Consider the following 26,517-nt stretch of genomic DNA (forward strand, 5'->3'; position numbering starts at 1 on the left):
GAAAAAATATGTGGGGGAGATCTTGGGGGAAGGGTAAAAGAGGTGGTGGGGATTAAGAGCACATTAATCACTAATGATGAGCACTGAGTAATGTGTGGAATTGTTGAACCACTGAAACTAATATAACACTCTGTTAGCTTTGCTGTAATTAAAATAAAAAACAATAAATTTCAAAAAAGAAAAAAATGTGCCTCGTGTAGTACTAGAATCTTTTTCTCTATTAAGGACTGCCCAGTTCAGTTCCCCACCAAAAGTAAAAAGCAGACTTCTGTTTGCAGATAATATTCACAAGAGTATGCAGTATAGTTGTTACAAGTTTTTATCATAGTTTAGTTTGAAAATAGGAAATACAATCACTGATTCCAAATACAAAATATACAAATGTGCATTCAGTGAGAAAATTCCCTCCCAGCTGTCCCAGTGATCAAGTTTCTCTTCAAGGCATCATATGACACCAGTTATTTTCTTTTTCTTTACTTCTTCCTCTTTCTATCCTTTTTTTTTCCCTCTTTGTTTAAAAAAAAATGAAAGCATCCTGTAAACACTGTTGTAAATCTTAGTTTTTTCACTTAGTAGTGCATCTTGGCTGTCGTATCAGGGTAACATAGTTATTTTATGACTACAAAATTTTATGACTACAAAATGATCACAAAATTATGACAGAAATGTTAATTGGTCCTGGATTGTTGGACAATTCAGATGATTTCATCTTCTTCTGATTGACCTTATGTAGCAAAATTATTTGAACATTTACTTAAGTAGAATTTTGTTGGTACATTGTAATTTGGTATTTATTATGCTTGTTATGCCAATTTATATGCCAGAAGTAATGTATGAGAATAAGAGTATTTCTTTCACCCTTATCCACAAAGTAGTATTTTATCATATTTTTTTTATATTTGACAGATAAAGAGTATATATCTGGGGATGCCTGGGTTGGCTCAGTCAGTTAAGCATCAGCCTTTGGCTTGGGTCTTGATTATGGGATACTGGGTATGAGCCCTGTGTTGGCTTCGTGCTCTGTGGGAGGCCTGCTTCTCCTTCTTCTTCTGACTACAGCTTCCCCTGCTTGTGCTCTCCCTCTCTGTCAAATAAATAAAATCTTAATAAAAAGTATAATTCTGTTTCTAATTTTAAAAACTTTAGTTTTAAAAAAGTCACTGTAATTCCAGTTTGCATTTTTCTAATTATGAGTGAGTATCATTTTGTTTAAAAGCCATTTGTGTGTGTGTGTGTGTGTGTGTGTGTGTTTCTGTGAGCTGTATATTCATGTCTTGGGCTTCTTAAATTTGGGTTATTGATTTTTATTCTGTTTTTAAATTAGTTTTGCGTTATAGGAGCCTATAACATATTCAGGAAGTTAATCTTTTTAAGAGTATGAATTGTAGACCCCTGCCCTTATTGCTGTTTTTTTGGTAAGGTTCTTTTTGTTTAGATCAAATTTTTGATTTTCATGAATTTAAATTTATTAATTTTCCTATTCTGACTCCTTGATTTTGTCTTGTAGTTAGACTTTTTCTAAAAGCTGAAACGGTTTTATTATTTTTATTTATTTCTTTTTTTAAAAAACTAAGAGAATTTTAAAGAATTATATAATATTACTTTAAGTTAGTCACAAAGAATATTTAATGTGTAAGGTCTGTGAAATTGATACAGCAAATGCTTGTGGGTCCCATCCCTATAGGTTTCCTACCTCCATAGAAGTTATTACATTGAATGTTTTGTGTTTATCTTTTATCTTCTAAAAATATAATTTAAGTCATACCTATTTTTTATTTCTAAGCAGTATATTGTATTTTTCTGAGACTCTTTATTTTTCACATATTCCTGAGGTTCATTTATATATGGTTGTAATAACTACTTCCACCCTTGTGTGAAGGGTGTGTGCAATTTATTTATCTATTTGCCAGTTGACCAGTCAGATTTTTTTCTTCTTTTTTTGCTCTTAGAAACTGTATTCCTCTCTTACACATGCCTGTGGGTATACTTGTGCAAGAGTTTATATTCCGGGGGTGGAATTGTTTGATCAGAGGATATGAAGGGGTATATCATTGTCATTTGAAATGGCATTCCTCTGATTACTTAATGAAGTACAGCATCTATTCATGTTTTTATTGGATATTTGTCTCTTCTGGTTTCTAATCTATGAAATCATTTGTTCATATTTTCTTTCTTTTTTTTAAGATTTTATTCATTTGAGAGAGAGAGAGAACATAAGCAGGGGGAGAGACAGAGGGAGATGGAGAAACAGACACCCTGCTGAGCTCAGAGCCCAACTTGGGGCTTGATCCCAGTACCTAGATATCATGACCTGAGCCAGAGGCAGATGCTTAACCATTTGAGCCACCCAGGTGCCCCTATATTTTCTTTCTTCCTTTTTTTTTAAAATATTTTTTTCTTTTTTTATTAACATATAACATATTATTAGCCCCAGGGGTACAAGTCTGTGAATCTCTAGGTTTACACGCTTCACATCACTCACCATAGCACATACCTTCCCCAATGTCCATAACCCCACCAACCTCATATTTTCTTTTAATTGTGCGATCCTTTATTTTTATTTTAAAGATTTTATTTATTTATTTCACAGAAAGAGAGAACACAAGTTGGGGGGCGGGGAGAAGCAGAGGGAGAAGGAGAAGCTGACTCCCCACTGAGCAGGGAGCCAGATTTGGGGCTTAATCTTAGGACCCCAGGATCATGACCTTAAGCCAAAGGCATTCGCTTAACCGACTGAGCCACCCAGGTACCCCTGTTTTACAATGCAAAATACTGTGATGTTTCTTGTAATTACATACAGAAGGTTTCCAGGTCATGTGACAAATATTTCAGTACTAGATCAGATTAGAAATGTAAGACAGTAAAGATGACTTAAACTATAATTAGTTATAGGAAAATTCTTAGTCAAATCAGTAAGTTCAAAGCAATGTGGCATAATTTGGGAAAGCACTTGTCACTCAAAAGATTTGGATTGTTTACTTTCTAGACATGTAAAGTCCCTGGTTTAAGATACTATTTCTGAGCACCATGATTATCAGTAACCATTTCAGGCATGGTATAATTGACTTTGACTCAAGTGGAACCAATTACTTAAATAATAGCTCTTTTTTCCAATTAAATAATAACTTTTTCTAATTAAACCTTTTTATTGTATATATTATTTTGAAAAAAAATTTTCAAAGACTTTATTTATTTGGCAGAGACAGAATGAGAGAGGGAACACAAGTGGGGAGGAGCAGAGAGAAAGGGAGAAGCAGGCTTCCTACTGAGCAGAGAGCCTGATGTGGGGCTCAATCCCAGAACCCTCAGGGGCTCATGACCTGAGCCAAAGGCAGACGCTTAATGACTGAACAACCCAGGCACCCCTGGAAATATTTTTTAACAAATGTAGATTTAAATGAAAGCCTTCTTCCCAAACGTTTCTCTTTTCTTTTTAAATATAACAGCTCTTGTCAGTGTTCTTTTAGATCACTTTTAGATCACTAAAGCGCACTTTTTTTAAATTTAAAAAAAATTTTTAAGGATTTTATTTATTTGAGAGAGAGGGAAGAGGGGCAAAGGGAGAGGGAGAAGCAGACTCCCTGCTGAGCAAGGAGCCTGATGTGGGGCTCCATCCCAAGACCCCAGGATCATGATCTGAGCCAAAGAGAGATGCTGAACTGACTGAGCCACCCAGGCACCCTAAAACACACTTCTGGATCATGAAAACACAAAGTAATTATTTAGATACATATATTATGTTGTATTTAACATAGTGTATTAATTTATCTAATTAGATATATATATTGTGCTTAACAATGTATGTAAATACTGTACATACTTATATGTTTTTATTTTTGTTTATGGGATCACCTATATATAAAGATTGCTTTTTAACTTCGAGATTTTTTTCATCCCACTTTTTATAAGTGTATCTCTTCTTCAGTTACGTTACTAGTATTCTAATAATCGTTATAAGGATTGTTTTCTCTTTTTCAAAATAATGTGTAATGTCAATGCTAGTACTACTACTAATAATAACAGCTTACTCTGGGTCAGTTATGCTGAGTTTATACATAATATTTCATTTCGTTCTCAGACAAATATTAGGGGTAGGCATTGTTTTTAATTATGTATTGTGAGGTATAACTTGTTCAAGTTAACTTAGCTAGTAAATGGTAGAGCCAGGATGGAAACTGACGTGGTCCCTATGTGCATATTGATGCAACACATGATCTTTATTTATTATTGGTTGGCAGTTTATACCTGTAAAATTGATAAGGTTGGTGTTTGTTACTACAAGTCCCACATTTTTAAACAAAATAAGCAGTTAAATAAATAGTCTTAATTGATTATAAAGGAAATATGTATTGTAGTAAGTTTGGAACTTTCAGAAAGTCTAAAAAGGAATGTAAAAATTCCCTGAAGCCAAACCACTCAGAGCTATTATTATTAAGTATATTTCCAGGCTCTTTATGAAGGAGAACTTTTTTCAATTAATTTTCTTTATTTTATGAAATCTCTAGAATTGATGTGATGGAAATGAAATTGGCATAAAGATGTTTGTAGATTATATATATATTTTTTGTGAAGATTTACATACTAGTTCATAGTGCTTTTGATTTCTCTAACAAGTTTGTAGAACGAGGTTACCAGTAAAATAAAAGATCAACTGACCTTCACATACATGAATAACTTTTGTTCTTGTAACGGTTCCATTTTCATCCTCTGTGGGCCATTATTTGCTTTTAAAGTATTTCTTGTTTTACTGGATCACATTACTCAATAACTGTTGGAAAACTGAGCCAGTATTTTCCTCTTAGAGTATCTTTATTGATTTCTTTGTGATAATGGTTTTGCTGTTGCAAGGTGCTGTGTTGATTCTTTTTTTGAGAGCACTTACAGAGTTTGAGATTCTTAAAATATCGTTAGAAGAAAATGATCTTTTCATGTGCATTCTCCTTTAGTGTATTAAGAAATTTCCTGATAATTTGAAGTCATATCATACAGTATGTTAGAATCTATAATTTTTCTAAAGTTTTTTTTTTTTTAAGATTTTATTTATTTATTGGAGAGAGACAGGAAGAGAGATAGTGAGACAGTGAGAATATGAGCGGAAGAAGAGGGAGAAGCCCCAAAGTGGGGCTCAGTCCTAGGACTCTGGGATCATGACTTGATTCAAGGCAGATGTTTAACTGACTGAGCCACCTGGGCACCCCTCTAATGGGTTTTAGTATATGTGCTGCCGAAGCGAGCACTCTAATGGGTTTTAAAAGATAACAAATTTTTGAACCACTGGCCATGAATTTTAAACGTCAACAAAAATTTAGCATTTATAAAAATATTTAATTTGTTTTATAAACATTACTTTTTAGGTTTCTGTAATGCGTGATGAGGAGAAATTACTGCGGATTAAAATTAATGAACTGGAGAAAAAGAAAAACCAGTGTTTGCAGGAAATAGATATGAAACAGCGAACTATTCAGCAACTCAAGGTAACAGTCTTGTTTTTAAAAATAGTTTAAGTAGATTCTGTTGTACGTTTTAGTGTCTACTTAAATGTATCTATTCTTTTTTTCTTTTAAAGATTTTATTTATTTATTTATTTATTTATTTGAGAGAGTGAGTGTGAGTGGGGGAAGGGTACAGAGAGAGAGAAAGAAAGAGAATCTCAAGCAGTCTCCCCACTGAGCTTGGAGCCCGATGCTGGCCCTGATCTCCTGATTCTGCAATCATGATGTGAGCCAAAATCGAGAGTCAGACACTTAGCCAGCTGAGCCAGGCAGGCACCTCAGTGTATCAGTTCTTTATAACAGATTCTCTCTTGACTATTTCTGGAATCTAAAAATTAATTACTTAAATAAGGTCATAGTGATTTGCTTCTAATGAATAGAGTATGGAAAGGAAAAATTAGTAACTTCACAGTAGAGAAACCTGGCAGACACCACCTTAACCAGGTGTTCAAGAATGACATCACCAGTAGTAAATCATATTGATACCATGTGCTTCCTGATTTGACCTGTGTGACCAGAAAGGCACATCTCTCATGTGGTATTTTTCCCCCCAAATCCATAACTTCAGTCTAATCATGAGACAACATCAAACAAATCCAAACTGAGGATGTCTGTATACAATACCCGACCAGTAAAATGTGTCAGGGCCATTAAAGAAAGGGACTACCAAGGACTTCTCACAAATTGGAGGAGATTAAGGGGACACGATTACTAAATTCAGTCTTATATCCTATATGAGATCCTAGAAGCAAAAAACGATATTCACTGGAGAAACTGGTGAAATCCAATACAGTCTATAGTGTTATTAAAATTATTTATAGCAGTGCTAATTTCTTTTTTTCATACAAAGATGATTGTTTCCATATTTTAAATAATAGAGCATAGAGACTCAACTGCTCATATTTTGGTCCAGTGTTTCTCGATTTTTAAATAAATGTACTGTGGTAATACAAGAGTTAACATTAGGGGAAGCTAAGTAGAGCTTATACGGGATATGTTTGCTATCTTTGTGACTCTTCTGTAATTCTAAAACCATTTCAGAATAAAAAGCAAAAAGAAAATGAAGTTCATATCTTACAAAAAGTAGCAAAATCCCTTTATAAGTGGTTAAATTTTGCTTGACATCAGTTAAATGGATTTGGCAACAATTATAAAGTGGATTTATTGTATTCTTTGCATGTTGACTTTTGAATGAAGCAAACTAATGACTAAGTGTAAACACATGATTTTAATTTTTAACTGAATCTAATCCTAATAAAACAGTTTGTGCTTTCATAATAGGTTTCTGAGATTTTCAGGTTCTGTAATGAAAAGACTTGAAATGTAAGGAGATAGTGTTGATGTTAAATGAGATAGGAAGTGAAAGTTGGATTACCTGATAGGTTAAAACTAGAATTGGAGGATTTCCAGAGCCCGTAATTTATTCTTGCCTCTTGTGGCTCCTGTTACTTTTTTCAAACTCCCCAGCTACTTCTGACATAGAGGGGGTGGAGGACCCTATTTTTCTGCCCTTTAAGTTTATTGATAAGAGGCTTTTTTTTTTTATGGCATTCCTTGTTCCTCCTATGTTAAATGCATAGTAAACCTCCATTTCTTCATTTCTTCTTTTTCTGGTGTGTAGGAGAACATGGTAGCTTAAAAAAATTGAGTAAATAAAATGACTGGGTAGTAAACTTTGTGGTGGATTAAATGTGTCAAGTTTTTTCACCCAGCCCTTTTTTCCAGGGCAAAAGAAACTTGGAAGCATGAGACTAGTAGTCAACCTTGTGGGAGAGAGATTTCAAACCCAACATTGAACCCTGTTTTCAGGTTTCACTGTTAAATACCACTGTTCATTTTAGTTACATTTGCATTGAATTCATGCTTTTTCATCTTGCAGGAGCAGTTAAGTAATCAAAATGTGGAAGAAGCTATGCAACAGTATGAGAGAGTGTGCAAAGGTCAGGAACAAACCTCTACTTCCAGTACTAAAATAACTGCAGAATAGGTAGTCACCATAACAATTGAGTTAGCATTTTCCTTTGAAATTTATAAAGTAAGGGCAACAAAAGATGTAACTTTATCAAAAGAGAAGAGCATTGATTTTAGTGAGTGACTTGTAAACATAAAGTTTATTCTTTTTTTTTTTTAAGATTTTATTTATTTATTTGACAGAGGGAGAGCAAGAGTGGGAACACAAGCAGGGGGAGTAGGAGAGGGAAAAGCAGGCTTCCTGCTGAGCAGGGAGTCCTGCTCAGTGGGGCTCAATCCCAGGACCCTGGGATCATAACCTGAGCCAAAGGCAGACACTTAATGACTCAGCCACCCAGGCCACCCAAAAAGTTTATTCTTAGAAAAATACAACATTAAGAAACATACAGTGGAATACTATGCAGCCTTCAAAAGAAATGAAATCTTGCCATTTGCAATGATGTGGATGGAATTAGACGGTATTATGCTAAGTGAAATAAGTCAATCAGAGAAAGACAATTATCATATGATCTCTCTAATATGAGGAATTTGAGAGTCTAGGCGGGGGCTTGTTGGGAGGTAGGGAGGGTAAAAATGAAACAAAATGGGATCGGGAGGGAAACAAGCCATTAGAGACTCTTAATCTCATGAAACAAACTGAGGGTTGCTGGGGCGGGGGTAGAGATAGTGGCTGGGTTATGGACACTGGGCAGGGTATGTGCTATGGTGAGTGCTGTGAAATGTGTAAGCCTGATAATTCATAGACCTGTACGCCTGGGGCAAATAGTACATTATATGTTAATAAAAAAACAGAAATATTCAGTTAAACGAATATTGATTTTTAAGTAATGGCCAGTATTTTGTGAAAAACAAAGTCATTAGTTACATTGGTCACAATGAATGGAATAGCTTTTTAGACAAAATCATGTAGGAATATATGTCAAGTAAAACATCTTTAATATAGATGTTAGTAGCTTCTAAAATGTTCTCCCTGAATTTTTAGATGTAAATGTTAAAGAAAAAATAATTGAAGACATGCGAATGACCCTGGAAGAACAGGAACAAACTCAGGTGGAACAGGAACGAGTGCTCGAGGCTAAGTTAGAGGAAGCTGAAAGACTGGCCACAGGTAAAACAAGACTGCTCAAATATCTCCAGACCCACTTGACATTTTCTGTATTTCCCTAGATTTCTTTCCTTTTAAAATATTTTTTAGTATTTTATTTTAAAGATTTTATTTATTTATTTGACAAAGACAGCGAGAGAGGGAACACAAGCGGGGGGGAGTGGGAGAGGAAGAAGCAGGCTCCTTGCCCCCCAGGGAGCCTGATGTGGGGCTCCAACTCTGGGATCATGACCTGAGCTGAAGGCAGATGCTTAATGACTGAGCCACCCAGGTGGCCCAAGTGGTTTAGTATTTATAATAATTCATAGTGAAAAAGTATTGGTTTGTTTTTGGAGTGTCCTATCACTTGCTATTTTCCAGTGTGATGAAAATTGTTTTATCTAAGTAAAATCATGCATAGTAAAGGGAGAATAAGGATACTTTCATAATAACCAGATGGTAACTTACAAAATTTCCCAGACATTAAAAACAAATTTTCAACTAAGTTTCAGCTCTGTCCAGCTTCTTAGTATCATCTTGTATGTTTATCTTGGTAAATACTCTGATTCCATCCTTCAGAATACCATCACAGTTTCTTTGATATTTTGAGAACTATGTGAGATTTCCTGTATAATGAAGATTGAGATGTGTTTATACTGTATACTCTGAACACTGTTCAGTGAGCTCCTAAGAGGTCCTCCATACTTACTCTTCTCTGGGCATTTTATAAGAACTCTTCAAAGTGCAGCCCTTAGAATTGTCTCAATTCTGTGTTTATGTTTTTCTTCTGGGCTCTACTGATTCTTGTCTGTATCTTATGCTGTAGGTATCTCTATATAGTATAACTTGCATGTGTTTTAAAAAATAATTTACGTTTTCAAATTAGAATTGGAAAAATGGAAGGAAAAGTGCAACGATCTGGAAGCCAAAAGTAATCAAAGTTCAAACAGAGAACTTGAAGATAACACAGATACACATAGTGAAAAGCTCAGTAAGCTTCAGGATGAGTTACAGGTATGATTTGCTGTATGTATGTATCTAGCCCTGGTATTTCTTATGAGAGGAGAATTCAGCGAATACTTTAAAATTAATTTAAATATGGGGGAAACATTACCTGGGAAATGTTAACATATAGGTATAATTTTTCAGTATACATTGAGATGACATTGGGGCAGAAATTCCCAAGATACAAACCACTATTAGTGCCAATGACAATACAGTGGTCGGGTCTGCTCTTTTATATTCTGTATATTTAATTCTTGAATCATTACCTCTTACATGTTTGTACCTATTTTTCTACTCCTTAAACTTCTTTGTTCTCAAATTCTGCTATGGAAAAGAGGACTGTTAGGAAGAGTATTTTGTATATAATCATTTTAATTTTCAGTTATAAATTTGGAAAAGAATACAGTTGTGTATCTGGACACTGGAATATACTTGAAACTGTATTATATAAAAGATATTCTGTTTTGCATTTGTATTTTTTCCATGTTCAGTTCTAAATACTGTATAGAATACAACATATGGAGAAAATATTTTTAATGGGGTTTACCAAATACCATTTAAAATTTTATATGTTTTATTAAAAGGAACTAGTTTTGAAATTGAAGAAAGCATAATAGTGATTTTAAAAAGTTGGCTGCATCTAAATTATTTTCTTAAATTCATGCTATATGTAATCAGATACTGAACAAATAAAAAAATACTTTCTTTTGTTAACTATTAATTATATATTCTAGAATTTACCCTTTCTATTGGGAAAATCCCAAAGCAGAACAAAGTAAATACTCCATTATTTATGAAAAAATATTAGCTATATTGGGAATGTTCATATTTAGGAGTATTGGTTTATTTTATGTTCTCAAATGATTAATCACATAGATTATAAACTTTGTAATTCTGGAATGGAAATTACTGATCAGCTATATCCTCAGTCTAGCCATTCCCAGTGTTCCTCAGATTCATGAATGTCCTGTTGCACAAAGTTATTTTTTACTTGGCATTGCGTCTACCCAGAAATATTTTATTTTTAAAACCATACAATTAGAAATGACCATCACAAACCAAGGCTTTTTCTTTTCTGGCATTAAGAAGGCTTGGGTCTTTATAACTGTTTCAGAAATAGAAGTTGTTTGTTCTTAAGGTCACTGATGAAGGAGAGTCCTTAAATGGTTTATAAAAGAAAGTCCATTTGGAAAAGGAAACAAGCAGTGTTCATTTTATAATCCGAAATAAACTCTGATCTTATCATTGTTTAAGGAAAAACACTTATTTTTAATTTTCAAAAAGGTAAAAAAGTGATAGGTTATATGATATGTTTTCAAAATAAATTTGTTGACTGTTGCTTAAGTATTATTTAAGCACGTGATAGTTATTTGTATGATTTTTATATACATAGGAATGTGAACATAAATATAAAGCCGATAGAAAGAAATGGCTAGAAGAAAAAATGATGCTTATCACTCAGGCAAAAGAAGCTGAGAATCTTCGAAACAAAGAGATGAAAAAATATGCTGAAGACAGAGAGCGTTGTTTAAAACAACAAAATGAAGTGGTCGGTAACAATTGTACTTTATCTTTGATGTATTTCACCAGCTTCATTCGTTTGTTAAGTTTATCCCTGAGATTTTTACCAGTCTTTACACGGTTGCCTGATTTTCTCACTCTTTTAAAAGACAGTCTGTTTGTAAGATGACTTTTCTGTCCCAATTTTGAAGTTCACTTACGTTCTTATTTTAACTTACTTCAGTCCATTTAGCAAGTTGGGAAAATGCCTAATTACATCTTAGTATCTAGATACAGAGCTTAAACATCTCTTTCTTTTGATTGCTACAGGGTGAACTCTATTATAAAATTTTGCATTGTGAACTGTAGATTCTATTAATATGGTGTATGTTATCTCATAAGCTGATTTTTTTAAAAAAGATTTTATTTATTTGACAGATAGAGATCACAAGTAGGCAGAGAGGCAGGAGGAGAGAGGGGGAAGCAGGCTCCCTGCTGAGCAGAGAGCCTGATGTGGGGTTCCATCCCAGGACCCTGGGATCATGACCTGTGCCGAAGGCAGAGGCTTTAACCCACTGAGCCACCCAGGTGCCCCTCATAAGCTGATTTTATCAGGACTTTTAATTAAAAAGTCATTTATGGGTACCTGGGTGGCTCAGTTGGTTGAGCATCTGACCCTTGGTTTTGGCTCAGGTCATGGTCTTGGGGTCATGAGATCGAGCCCTTTGTTGGTGTCCACAGTAAATATGGAGTCTGCTTGAGATTCTCTCTCCTCCTCCGTCCCTCCCCCAGCTTGTGCTCTTTTCTGTTTCTAAAATAAATTAAAAAAAATTTTTTTTTAAGATTTTTATTTATTTATTTCACAGACAGAGATCACAAGTAGGCAGAGAGAGACCAGGGAAGCAGACTCTCCACTGAGCAGGGAGTCTGATGTGGGGCTTGATCCCAGGACGCTAGGATCATGACCTGAGCCGAAGGCAGAGGCTTAATCCACTGAGCCACCCAGGCACCCCTAAAATAAATAAAATCTTAAAAAAAAAGTCAGCTAAATAGTTTCTTGAAGACGATAAGTAAAAATACCCCTTAGTTTTTATCTTCAGTAGCTATAGCTCTTAATAGCAATTCTTAGCTTGTTTTTCCTCTCCTGTTTTAATTGACTGCTTAGTCTGTTTGACACCGTATGTTGCCAACAGAAAAAAGAAGCTAAAAGGTATTGTTGGTCTTAGGAAAGCTATTGTGCAACACATTGACTCTGTCTTTAAATGAAAAGCCTCCTTTCAGTAGTAGTAAGTTGGCAGTATCACATTGTCGTTGCTGGTTATTTTTGTTTGTTTATGACAGAATTTTACAGATAATTGCTGAGCTTCCTTTTAAAACGAAGATACTAATTTTCAGTAAGTTAAGGGTGATTTTCCCCCTGATTTTTAAAAATAATTTTACCTTTTTTTTGGAAACCAAAAGTTGCCAAACTATTTCAGATTTCCTGTGTACTTAATACTAACTTCTCCTGATGTTAGTACCTCACATCACAATAGTACAATGATCAAAATCAACAAATTAACATTATTGTATTTCTGTTTGCTACTTTGTGGAACATATTAGAATTTCATGGATTTTACCACTATTATCTTTTTCTGGGTCCAGGGTCTCATCTATAATACTACATTACATTAGTTGTCTTTTTTTTGTTTTTGTTTTTTGTTTTTTTAAGATTTTATTTATTTACTTGAGAGAGAGCTAAAGAGAGAGAGAGTCTGAGCTCGGGAGAGGGACAGAAGGAGAGGGAGAAGCAGAGTCCCTGCTGAACAGAGAGCCCAATGTGGGGCTTGATCCGAGGATCCCAGGACCATGACCTAAGCCAAAGTCAGATGCTTAACTGAGCCACCCAGGTGCTCCCTAGCTGTCATTTCCTTAGAGTCTTGACTCTTTTTGTCATAAGCTAAATCATGGAAGACTAATAACTTGTCATTACTACAGCTCTGAAATGGCAACATAGTTCATATCCCAATTCCACATGATTGAGTAGATCTTCAGAAAATGCGTTGAGCATGATTCTCTGATGCTGCATTTGTCTTAACAGGAAAGGTTGCTACTAGTTCTCTGCTCTTGTCCCACAGCCCATCATACTTTCCTAGGCAATAGTAAGAGGCAAGAAGTGGAATCAAAACTGTTGGCACTGTCCGTCACTCCAGCACTAAACCAGTAATAGAGCTATTTTCTTTTCCTAGTCAGTGATCCCTCTGGCAGCAGTGCTAGCAAGTAAACCTACATTAAGTTGTTTTGTTTTTCATTTTAAGAGCTAGAGAGCATGTTTGAGGGGCAGGGAGGGAGGATCAGGCAAAGAGGGAGAGAGAGAATCTGAAGTAGGCTCTACACCCCATGAGGAACCTCATGACCTGAACCATTATCAAGAGTTGGAAGCTTAACTGACTGAACCCCCTAGGTGCCCAAAACCTACTTTCAGTTTTTAATCCTAGAGAAAGCTAGCTTCCTTCTTTCTCCCATATATTTCTTTGCAGTTATACCTAGGATGTATGTCCTGTCATATTAAGGTATAAATTGTTAATTTATAAAATTGTCACATGTAATGCAGTAAATCACAGTAAATAAAACTAACGATAATTCTATGAACTGTTGTAAAGTCAGTGTCCACTTAAGTACCACCCATTTCAAGAAATAGAACATTACCAGCTCCCCCCCCCAGGGGGCTCCTCTTCTGTTTCTTTCCTAGTGGTAATAACTATTCTGTCTTAATGTTGTACTTTTGTTTTGGCCAGTTTTCACTTTTATGTAAATGGAATTATGCAGGATGCATTTGTTTGTACCTGGCTTCTTTCAGCATTATGTTTGTGAGAATTACTCATGTCACATATAGCTGGAATTAGTCCGTTTTCATTACTGAATATTGCAGTGTATGAATATACCATGGCCTCTTCATTTTAATACTGAGGATATGTGAATTATTTTCTGCTTTGAGATATTACATGTAAATTCTCCCATAAACATTTTTATACATTTCTCTCAGTCACATGTGCATGCATTTCTCTTGCATAATTAGCTAAGAATGGAAGTGTTGGATGATAGGGTATTTGTGTGTCGAACTCTGGTAGAATGTCAGGTTGGTTTTCAGAGTAGTTATACTCCATTTATACTCTAATTAGTATTAGGGTTGCTGTATATTTTTTAAAATGTGGTATTACTGGTCATTTTTTATGGTTTTAATGTGCTTTTCCCTGAGTATTAATGAGGTTGAAGATTATGGGGCCCTGTACCTTTTTCCTCTTGGACTATCTGGCTTTTTCTAGTTGGTATGTAGGAGCTTCTTATGCTTTCTGGATGGGAACCCTCCTATCCTTGTCATGTGTTGCAAGTACCTTTTTTCAGTTTCTAGTTTACTTTTTATTCCCTTAATGCCTTTTTATGAATTCGAGTTCTTAAATATATTTTAGTTCATTTTCCTGATCTTTTCCTTTATTAACCCTAAAGACATGAAGATGTTCTCTTACACTTTTTCCTGTATAGGTTTTTACCTTTCCTATTTTGATTCTAGTATTGAGTTTTGTGTTGGAGTGAGTTAGGCATCAAGACTAATTTTTTAATGTGGGTTACTAATTTTCCTGATAGTACTTATTGACAAAAAAACTTTCCCACTGCTCTGGCACTTTTGTCCAAAGATTACTTTTTGTATATGGTATGAGATTGGGATTGGGGTTCTTTTTTTTTTTTTTTCATTTGGCTGTTGTTCCAGCATTCTTTATTGAAAAGACTGTCCTTTCCTCCACTGGCTTATTTTGGTGTTATTGTAGAATGTCAATTGACCATGAGCTTGTAGACCTTCTTTTCAATTCCACTGATCTCTGTTCCTACCAGTATCACATTGTCTTGATTATTATAGTAGGTTTGAAATGACAGTGTATTTATTCCTACTTTGTTCTTCATCTTCAACATAATTTTTACTATTCTAGATCGTTTGCATTTTCATATAACTTTTACAGTGAGCCTTCCCATTTCCATATACTTGCACTCTCACCTGCCTGGATTTTGATTGAGATTGTTTTGACTTTGTTTAGATCTATTTAGGGAAAACTGACATTTTAACAATATGGAGTCTTTTGATCATTAGCACAAATTATCTCTCCATTTATTGATGTATTTTTCTTTCAGCAGTGTTTTGTGGCTCCTCATGTTTAGGTCTGATGCATATTTTCTTTAATTCATTACTATCATGGTTTTAGAACTCATTGAAAATGATATTTCAAATTTTCATTTCTCTGTTGTTTTTTCCTATTAGTTTGTCATTTGCTTGACTGAGGTATTACCCTCTCATTTCCAAAATACTGGGGGAAATGCTAGCATTAGTTTAAAAACCATAATTGCTTTTTGAAAAAGTGGCCAATAAACTGATTCTTGGAATGAGGGTGGGATAAGGATAAATACAGCATGTGGGCAGTAAATATGGAAAGGCATTGTGTATTTTGTTTTACAAGTAAATATGTTATCTAGCCTTAACTATGTAGTTTGTTCCTTGTTTTATTCATAGTTGTGTTATTTCTAGTAAAAATTTCAAAAAATTCTTACTTTCATAATGTTTTCTTTATTTTCTGGTTAGGAAATACTTAGAGCACAACTGGCAGAGAAAGATGAGAATCTTCAGAAGTGGCGAGAAGAACGGGATCGACTGGTTGCAGCTTTGGAAGTACAGCTGAAGGAACTGATCTCCAGTAATATCCAGAAAGATAATGAAATTGAGCAATTAAGAAAGATCACGTTGGAGCCTCCTGAAACCGTGAGTAGAATCTTACCCTTATCTTTCAGTGCCTTTTTTTTAATTGAACACAGGAATTTTTCACAATTATTTAATTGATTAACTCTCAGGAGATAGAAAAATAAGTTTCAATAGATCACAGAGGAATCAGAGTTGGAAGAGTTATTTGGGTAGTTATTATGTATGTCATGTTTTCAGAGTTTTATCATTATGATTGATTTGCCAGTGACCAACTGAGAAATAGTACTTCTTCAAATATTTTGGTCATATCTTTCAGGTAGCGTAATTAGAAAATAAACAGTTTGTGATTTAGTCCCTCATCTACCTCTCAAATGTGGAAATGTGATTCAACCTGAACCCTTGGTAATATTTAAATACTTGGGCCCACCCTAACAACTATATAGTTGACTATATAAAGATATGAATTGTTTTGAAAATGAATTGTTTTGATAGTGACTCACGATGGTGAGTCATTCAGGAGTTACTTTTGTAATATTACATCAGGGTTGGGAACCCTGCATGGAGAGAGGATTGCATTTCACAGATAGCTACTTCCTGGTGTAATCGAATCAGGGTACATCTGAAGCTAGTCTTTCCAAAATAAATGATCAATGCTTAAAAATTTGCTGCCTCCAGACAATAGGAAGATAAATGTATGTGCCTGTCTGTCACAACAAAAGACTTCATGATCCTAAGAGGAAGACTGCTAAAAAAAAGAGGTAGTAGCACGTGTTATAAACAGCACAGACTAGAAACAGCAAAACTAGGTGTGTGTTGCTGTCACTGTGGTTTCGGGATCTTTGGGAAAATTACTTACTACATCTGAACTTCTCTAAAACAGAGATAGTAATGTCTTCCTAATAGAGTTGTGAAAATTAAGAACATTTGCAAAACAGTTAGCACAGTTTTTACCAAAGTGGATGTCAATACATGCTAGTTGTTCCATATTGTAGATTCGGTACAACCTTTTTTATCTGGGTAGGTGACATAAGGAATATATATGACTTCTGCTTTTAATGGCAGTTGTGAGAAGGCAGAATTTTTCAAGTGGTGGAATTGTGGAATTTATCAAGTTTATCAAGGTGGAATGGTGGAATTTATGAAGTTTAAAAATATAATCTGATATTTCTTTATATATCCCTTAAATAGAGTATAGGGATAGAACATACCCTATGACAGAAAAAGGGATGAGGTGTGCAGCAGGAAAAGGTTTAGTTATCAATATGGTCTTTTCTACTCTGATACTGTAGTTGCATTCTCAAGACTCCTCGAGTTTTTCAGAATGGTGTCGTCAAAGCGGTTGCTGGGGTTCCAGCACTTCCAACTTAATACAGATCTTAGCCATGTGATTTTACGTCTTTAGGTTTCGGTTTCCTCATCTAGAAAGTAGGAATGATTATTCTTGCCAAATCTAGCTGAGAGAGTTGGAATGAAAGTAAAATGAGAGAATACACTTAAAATTTTGAAAATTGAAAGTAGTCTTTTAGATTTCTCTTTCAATCAGGGCCAGGGGCTGGCAAGTTTCCCAGCCTTTCCTAAGTCTCTGAGAATGAGAGGAGGAAGTCTTTCATTACTTCCGTGATTTAATCCACCCAAATCTTGATTTTCTTTTCTTCAGGTGAAGTGTTTTAATATATATTTGGTTACAGTGGCTTGTTTTAATATTTCTTAGGAAGAACAAAATGTCGATATCAAGCCTATACATCTGAGTTCAATGGATCCTGGCAGAGTTGAAATGGAACCTCAGTCAACAAGTTGTGAAGTTTCTAGGAATGAGGTAGAGGTGGGCATTTGGTAACTCAGTCTACTTTTTACCCTCTTTACAGTGACTGTTAATTAGTAAATAACACTTGCAAGTTTAGTATCTTGCTGTGCAGTTATGTGTATGTGCTCTTGGCTTTGGGAAGGAAAACCTAAAGCCTTTTGAGAAGTGAAATTCTTTTGGAAGATTAGATCCCCAAATGGTATTAATCTCTTCTCAAAATGATACTCATTGCAAACAACAGATCTGTTATTATAAACAAACTTGATGGTCAGAAATAGGAAATCCTGCAAAAGATAAAGCATGGATGATGTCCTCATAAGATGTCTATTCTATTCAATATATTTTTTTTTAAATTGTACCCATTTAATAACTTTGTCACCATATCTCAGTAATTCACAGTGAGTTTCCTTAATCTGTAGTGGGCTTAGGGTTCTATGAATCACTTTGGATAATAGATAGAGTCTTAGATTACCTATGAAATAGATAAAAATTCTATGTCACTTAAAGTTTTGAAGACAAAATTCCTTTTTTTCATTTGTTTTTAAACAATGAAATGGTTGGGAACAATGGTTGGGAACATTGCTAAATACTGAGACAAACATAAGGCACGATCGCCATCCTCAAGGAGTAAAGAATGTAGTAAGACAGATGCCTAAATGACTACTTGTTTGACTTCTTGTGGACTAAGAGTCATGAAGAGTGCTAAGAGGAACATTGCCTGAGAGGAAGATATGATGAGTTTTTCCTGAGTGGTTGTGGATGTGGATTAGAGAAGCTAACATCATAGTGGGTCTTGAGGTGAATAGATTTTACTGAGCTATGAATAGGAAGAGAGGGGTATCTTAAGCTGGAGAAATAGCAGTAGTCATTTCTTTTCTCTTGCCCTTTCTTTGATAGTTTTTGGTGGAATTTCAGATAATTAGCATTGGCCTTAGAGACTAAGATCATATCATTTGAAGAAAAGTTTGAAGTTAATTCATAAACAAGATTAATCTTGATTGCAAAGGCAGTTATATATGGAACATTTCTTTATCAATTTATATATAAATTTATGTATGTTGATACAACTATATATATATATACATAAATTTATGTTCTAAACCTCCTGATTCCAATTCTTACTACGAATTCCAAAAGTTACTGTGTATTCTGGGGAGTGGTTTTGTTATGCTGGTTTGTATATTTTTCTTGCCTTTATGAAATCAATATGCTCTGTTTTGCTTAAAGTCTGAAATGATTCATTCATAGAGCTAAAAGTTGATTTCTGGGAGCTCAGCTGGACCTGTATGTGGCCTCTCCCTGTGGCTTGGGCTTCTCAAAGCACAGTGGCTGTATTCTGAATGCGGCATTTTGAAGTGGAAATAACTTTTCAAAGAGGACAGGATGGCAGTTATAGGCTTCTTATGATTGAGCCTCAGAACGTTGATGTTATTTCCACCACATCCTGCTGGCCATGGCAGTCTTTAAGGACCACTCAAGATTCAAGGAAGGGGAATGAGACTCCATTTCTCAATGGGAAGAGTAACAAAGAATTAGAAGCCAATTTAATCTACCTTAACTAGGGTGCTTATTAAAAATCCTAGACTCAAAAAAAAAAAAAAAAAAATCCTAGACTCTTTCCTAGGAGATTGCTGATTTAGTAGGTTTGTGATGCAGGAGGTCCCATAATTTATTCTTCATGGTAACCCTGGAAGTAGATAAGCCTTTGTCAACAAGAGAAAAGAAAAAAGTGAAGAGATTAAGGAAGCTTCTCAAAGTAACCCAGAGTAAGAGGTGAGCAGAACTAGTATTCAAACCAGTCATCCCTGACTCCAGTAGCAGTGCTCTCCCACATCACGGGGGCTGCCTCCTGGGGCCAGGACTAAGAGGCAGGTGGGACTAGTGAGGCTCTTTGTTCTGGGTGCAAAATAAAAATGGAGTACCAACAAACTCAGTAGTAGGTTTGTGGTAGGGTCCAAGAATCTTTTTTAAACAAATTGTCTAAATTATCCTTATGATCATACAAGTTTGGGAAATACTGATCTCTGTTTCCTTGGATTTTAACATATCATGTATAAACCTGGAAAGAGTAGATCATAACTTCATCTTTCTGCCCTTGCTGTGGTTTATTTGACCCAGCACTCTTTTAATCTTTTCCAATTCATTGTCTCTGATAGGTATTTGAAAGAGTTAATTCTTGGTGATTCATGAATTCATATTCTGCAAATAAGATTTGTTTTTCTTTTTAATTCTGTTGTAGGATGGCTCTGTAGTTCTTGACTCTTGTGAAGTGTCAACAGAAAATAATCAAACCACTCGATTTCCAAAACCTGAGTTAGAGATTCAATTTACACCTTTACGCCCAAACAAAATGGCAGTGAAACACCCTGGTTGCACTTTACCCGTGACGGTTAAGATTCCCAAGGCCCGGAAGAGGAAGAGTAATGAAATGGAGGAGGTAAGTACTTAACTAGTGAGTAAATTTAACAAGCAAAACTTAAGCTTAGTTATTATACATAATTAAACTTTCATACAGCCTTCTTGTTCATAAGCACTGTTATTGGAGACCAAAATCATAATTTGTGGCAAATTTTGTACTCCTTAAGAATATTATTGTGGGGCACCTTACTGGTTCCGTCGTTAAGCGTCTGCCTTTGGCTCATGTCATGATCCCAGGGTCCTGGGATCAAGCCCTGCAGTAGGCTTCCTGCTTAGCAGGAAGCCTGCCTCTCCCTCTCTCACTCCCCCTGCTTGTGTTCCTTCTCTCGCTGTCTCTCTCTCTCTCTGTCAAATAAATAAATAAAATCTTGAAAAATAAAGACTATTATTGTAGTTGAATAGTCCTTAAACAAAAAGCTTAGGGTTATTTTAAAACTTAGCCTTTGTTTCATCGAAGCTGTGATAGGTTGATCGATGGTAGATTTCAGAGGAAAGCTATTTCAGTATACCAGTCCTGTTCAAACTTAGTGGCTTTTCCTTCTATTGGAAGAGAAAAGGGTTGATAAATTACAGAAACCAAATGGCTAAATTGCTCGAGTATACTCTTTGTTATTTAAGTAAAATCTAGTTCCCTATGGTTATAGTAGATTTTGGAAGAGAGACTTTTTCTATCAGCTGGTATATTAAAATGTGGCCCTCTGTTTAGTGGTAGGATACAAACTCTTTACTACTTTGTACTGTAGCTCTCTGATTGTAGGGTTAGCTAATCTTCTGCCATATCCTAGTCAAGCAGGTTTGGCTGGTCACATAAACTTTCTCATTCTCACTTTTGGAAATAAAGGATTAGAGATAATATGTTTAAAATGCTTAGCTTTTGTTCCACATTTGGTGGATACATAATAAATGGTAATATTTATTTTAAAAAGTAACTTGTTTTAAATTTAAAACTAATTATAAACTCTCTAGCACAATAACTTTTCTTCAACTTTTTTTTTCCTACCTCTTTAAAGAGTAGTATATTTTCAAGCTGGTGGAAGAGCAGAAATAATATTAACCATACTCCTGAGGCTCTCTGTCAGGTAATAAATTTGCCAAATGAAATTTATTTATCATCTTTCCTGCTACATCTAGAATACTTTAGTGCTTGTTTAGTAGAGCCTTATTTAACTTTTATTCAATATTTATTTAATTTATATTTAATAAATTTTAGATAACATTAAAATAGTATTTTAATTTCATTATGATCTATTTTGACTTTTCCTTGATTCATTTTTTTCAAGGGAAAAGAAAAAATTGGTTGTGTATTCAGGGATTTGAAAACCCATTATTTTATTCATTTTACTGTTTGTATATACACTACTCAAGTGTTTTTCAGAATAGATATCCAGATTGGTGTAGATAAATCATGTAGAAATTGAAGGTTTTTCCTGATTTGACTAGTTCTTCACTGCTCTAGTAAACCGAGTGTTGTAAGGTCCTCATGACAACCACTTGTGTAGTGCTTTGTACGTTCTAACCCAGTGAAGACTCTAGAGCCCTCTTCAATGCACACTGCAAGTATGATTCATTACTACTGTGCATTTGTTTCCCATTGATGCCATCTGTCTTTCCCCTTTCAGGAAGTCCACTTCTTATTACCCTTATGACTTCTGCTTTGTAACTTGAATTCTGAGGTTCAGTCATAATGTTTTCTTTGTTTCTTTTCTTGCTTTTTTTTTTTCCCTTTTATGTTTATAATCTTTGGTACAACTACGATTTGTATGAGTTTGATTCAGTTAATATATTACAAGAGACTTTGTCCTAAGAGAAGTTCTATGGGAGAAAAAAAGTAATATGTCATACCTATTTAGGTAGGGAAGATAGATTATATTTCTTGATTTTAACATTTTGCCTGTGCTTATACTGAAGATTTTTACTTGTTCTTGTTCTGTTTTGTTTTTGATGCTGCCAGATTTCAGTAAGAGTTCTTAAACATAGAGACTCTGCATGATTTGGGAGTTGGGGAAAGAGTAGATGTATTGCTATATTTTAGAAATGGGGTTCAAATAAAAGATGTATCCCTTCTACTATTTCTTATTTAGCTTATGTAATTTCATTATTTATGATGTGTGTGAAAAATTCATACCTTCAGTCATGTTCCCATATATGTGTGTATTAAATCCTCACATTGTACATCTTAAACTTACCTATGTTATATGTCAATAATACCTCAATAAAGTTGGGAGAAAAAGTCATAACTTCGGTCAGGGTTTTTCAAGTTCAGCATGATTGATATTGGGTTTATACACCTCTGTTTTGGAAGGCTCTCCTATGCATTTATAAGGGTATTTAGGAGCATTGCTGGCCTCTACTACTAGTTGCCAGTAAACACCTTCCTACCCCAGCAATGACAACCCAGAATATCTCCAGACGTTGTCAATGTCTCCTAGGGTCAAAATCACCCTTGGTTAAAAACCATCATCTTGGGATGCCTGGGTGGCTCCATGGGTTAAGCTTCTGCCTTCGGCTCAGGTCATGATCTCAGGGTCCTGGGATCAAGCCTCCATTGGCTCTCTGCTCAGCCAGGAGCCAGCTTCCCCCTTCTCTCTCTGCCTGCTACTCTGCCTACTTATGATCTCTCTCTATTTCTCTGTCAAATAAATAAATAAAATCTTCAAAAGAAAAAAAAATCATCCTTTTTTAAAAGCCTAGACAAAGAAAATATTGTTAGGAATTAACTAGTTCTGAAATTCATTAATTTTAGGACTTGGTGAAATGTGAAAATAAAAAGAATGCTACACCCAGACCTAATCTGAAGTCTCCTGTTTCTGAGCATAGAAATTCTTCTGTCAAAAAGGAACAAAAGGTTTGTCTTTAAATGTGTTCAGAATTGACCATTTTCTTAACTTACATTTATAAAGTAGAATATAAAAATAAAGATGTAAAAGTTGATCAGTAATTACTCAGAAATCCACTTTTGTCCAGTTATAACTCATTTATATTCCATTTCTTATTCATCTAACTTGGCTTAGAGTATAGCCTTCAGCATTGGGCCAGCAGCAGGCCCTTCAATACTTCGGAATCCGTCTTATCAGCCTGTCACACCCATCTTGCTATGCCTTGGTTCTTTTACCCTCCTCTCATTTACTTACTCCCAAGTTCCTTGCGTGCGAATTTGTGGCCTCTTTTTATTCAGCTATGGTTACAACTGTTTCCTGTTAACATTTCTCATTGACGGTAACAAAAAATGTTTGTTTTTTAGGTTTCTACACGTCCATCATCTAAGAAAACATACTCTTTACGGAGTCAGGCGTCCACAGTTAGTACAAATGTGACCACTAAGAAAAAAGAAGGAACACTACAGAAATTTGGAGACTTCTTACAACATTCTCCAACAATTCTTCAATCAAAAGGTTTGCAGAAAACTAAATGACCTTTTATGTTAGATGTTTTCTAATATCCAACTAGTGTGTAAACTCAACAACAGTGATTACCATTGTTCTAACAGACATTGTCTTATTTTGATTACTATGGGAGAGTATGAGAGGGTGTGATGCTTAGACGTTCACTGGAGTGGAAGAGAATGAACCATGTGTGAGTACAGTTGAGCCTTGAGCAACATGGGTTTGAACAGCACAGGTTGACGTATATGTGGATGGTTTTTGTTTTCTTTTGTTTTTAGAGGTGGGAGCAGAGGTAGAGGGAAAGAGAATCCCAAGCAGGCTCCATGTTCAGCGTGAAGCCCGACAGAGGGCTTAATTTCTCAGCCCTGAAATCATAACCTGAGCCAGAATCAAAATTCAAAGGCCTAACTGACTGAGTCACACAGGTGCCCCATGGATGTTTTTTGATAAGTACACTACTGTAAATGTATTTTCTCTTATGATTTTCTCAATAACATTTTGTTTTCTCTAGTTTATTGTTAGAATTCACTATATAATGCATACAAAATGTGTGTTAATCAGTAAGAGTTGTGATCAACAGTAGGCTATTAGTAGTTAACTTTTTGGAGCGTCAAAAGTTGAACTCAGATTTTTGACATTATGCAAGGGTCAGAACCCCAAAGCTCTGTGTTCTTCAAGGATCAAATTAATTCAAAGCGGCTTGCTTCATGTACTTATAGGGTTCAAGCAAAATGCTGTGGTAGTATTGGAGGGAAGAGAGCTATTTTGATTCAGAGGCTAAGGGAAAATTTTAATTTTTGGAAGAGATGGGATTAGCTTGGGTATTGAAATCCTGGCAGGATCACACCCTCTAGAGGTAACTACTATATTATGGTATATATTCTTAATGGTATATTTTTCTATGCATTGACAAACATTATCGATCCATATATATCAAAAATATGTATTTCTGTAAATATCTATTGGGTTTAGTTGCTTCATGCTTTTTTCTTTATAATATAGCATTAACCTTATTAACTACCTGTGTATAAACACATACTAAGACCTATACTTTTTCTGTACACATATACATAAACACAAACATACATGTATATGTACACACATACACCCACACACACATCTGCTGGAGGGGAACAGTTTTAACAGAGGCACAGTACCAGGAAAGTGTAGTGCACATGCAGGCACTTTGGGTTAACAGTACATATCTGACATGGAGAGTGTGGAGAGAGCATTGGGGAAAGGGACAGGCAGTAGAGTAGATTTTCAGGAGATTGCCTCAATGGTAGCACTTAGATAAATTAGAGACTAGAAGTGAGGAGAATGGGGGAGGAAAGGAACTAAAGCAGGGGATAGTTGAAGTCTGAATACACTTTCTGTAAAAACTTAACACAGAGGTCCCCGAACTTTCTTCGTTCACAGTGCCCTTAATGTCTCAGTAAGTGATTTTTTTGTTTGTTTGTTTTCATTGTTCCCCTGTACCCAGAGAAACACCTAATATTTTATCCATTAGTACTAAGGCCAAACAACCACTGAAAACTCAGCTTCTGAAAATCAGGGTTACAAAGATACATCATCATCAAAAGAAATGTAATATGTTATCATTTGAAACTATGAATTATCTTGAGCTATTGTGTGTCACTGTTTTCTTTGAATATTTAAAATATTTCAATATGCTCTTGTGAGTTGGCTCTAGTGTTAGTGCACAGCTTGGGAACTTCAGACTTACCAGACCCCATTTGTATATATTTTTCAAAAAATATGTACTTTTTTAAAAGGCGTAATTAGTATAAACATAGAAGGGACAAACAGCAAACTGTTAAATGTCTGAATGTGGAGAGGCAGGACTTGTTATTTTCGATCCATAAGTATTTTATTTAAATCATATTGATTAGCACTTACATAGTAAAAGAAAATAGGTTTTCAAGGACAGGGAAGTACCCATATGGTAACTGACTTCCTTATTTGGTTGACTCAGCTCTATAACCTCTTCCCTTCCTGTATACCTGGTGTGGGTCTTTATTTTATTTTATTTTTTTCCATTTCATTTATTTACTTGACAGAGAGACAGAAGAGAGGGAACACAAGCAGGGGGAGTGGGAGAGGGAGAAGCAGGCTTCCAGTTTAGCAGGAAGCCCAATGCAGGGCTTAATCTCAGGACCCTGAGATCATGACCTGAGCTGAAGGCAGACACAAGGACTGAGCTACCCAGGTGCCTGGTTTTTTTGCTGCTGTTGTTATTGTTGTTTATTTGTTCTTTTGTTTTGTTAAGTTTATTTATTTAATCTCTGTACCCAGCATGGGGCTTGAACTCACAACCCTGAGATCTAGAGTCAAATGCTTTTCTGACTGGGCCAACCAGGTGCCCCTAGTGTGGGGTTTTTAAAAGTTATTTCTAGGAGTAGAAGATACCCCTATTTTGTATTATAACTACACTGTGTCTGTTGTTGATCACTTGGAAATGTAGGGGGAAAAAACAGGTATTAATTTTAAAAATCTGTCCTAGATAATCACCGTTATTTCATTCCTTCATTCACTGGTTTTCCAACTTTTTCCTCTTATCTATCTCCTGTCCATCCAGTGTGTGGCCACCCGTGATCTTTTCAAAGTGCAAATTGATTAAGCTATGATTTTTGTTTTCTTACTTTTTGCACTACAGTATAAACTTCATAAGCGCAGCATGTCTGTATGGTTCCTATTCTCAGCTCTTAGTATTGGGCTGGCACACTGTAATGAGGGGTTTGGTGGTACTGGCCCAAATCTTCTTTTTAGGCGGACCATAGGCAGTTACAAAGGCTTTACCTGTTAGGCCTCATGGGGAAAACAGCCCTCCCCACAGCAAAGGAGAGCAGTTTCTGAAAGGAGTCAAAGACTCAGGACCCTGGCCAGCAATGCCCTGATCCATATCTGCAGTTCTAGCCAAGGTGCCTTCATTGAGAGCCTCTTTACCAGGGCCCTTCAGCGGAGAGATTCCTCAGGCACTTCTGCCTAAGACCTTCTTATGGCAGGAAAGGGGAGGGAAGCTTGAAGACACTATCTCCTCTGACTTTACTTTTCCATTCTTAGCCCTTCCTCTGGCCTCCAGTCCCAAGATCCATAAAACTGCAATGCAAGAGCTTTTTGTTCAGTACTCCCTC

At 35.5% G+C, this 26,517-nt stretch overlaps 1 protein-coding gene across 9 annotated transcripts in view; it reads left to right on the forward strand.

Annotated features, from left to right (window-relative positions):
• The window catches only part of KIF20B (kinesin family member 20B), a 67,250-nt gene that overhangs the window by 37,295 nt on the left and 3,438 nt on the right, over positions 1-26,517 (forward strand). For 6 of the 9 annotated variants that reach the window (XM_059398110.1, XM_059398105.1, XM_059398113.1 and 3 more), the window contains 11 exons: positions 5,355-5,474; positions 7,372-7,432; positions 8,446-8,571; positions 9,434-9,561; positions 10,946-11,101; positions 15,662-15,838; positions 17,490-17,600; positions 19,822-20,019; positions 21,011-21,079; positions 22,744-22,845; positions 23,242-23,392. In XM_059398110.1, the coding sequence (XP_059254093.1) occupies positions 5,355-5,474; positions 7,372-7,432; positions 8,446-8,571; positions 9,434-9,561; positions 10,946-11,101; positions 15,662-15,838; positions 17,490-17,600; positions 19,822-20,019; positions 21,011-21,079; positions 22,744-22,845; positions 23,242-23,392 (1,399 nt within the window). The remainder of the gene's footprint in view (positions 1-5,354; positions 5,475-7,371; positions 7,433-8,445; positions 8,572-9,433; positions 9,562-10,945; positions 11,102-15,661; positions 15,839-17,489; positions 17,601-19,821; positions 20,020-21,010; positions 21,080-22,743; positions 22,846-23,241; positions 23,393-26,517) is intronic. The other 3 variants (XM_059398112.1, XM_059398114.1, XM_059398111.1) reach the window with 2 other exon arrangements.

Source organism: Mustela nigripes, chromosome 4, assembly GCF_022355385.1.
Source record: "Mustela nigripes isolate SB6536 chromosome 4, MUSNIG.SB6536, whole genome shotgun sequence".
Lineage (NCBI taxonomy): Eukaryota > Metazoa > Chordata > Mammalia > Carnivora > Mustelidae > Mustela > Mustela nigripes.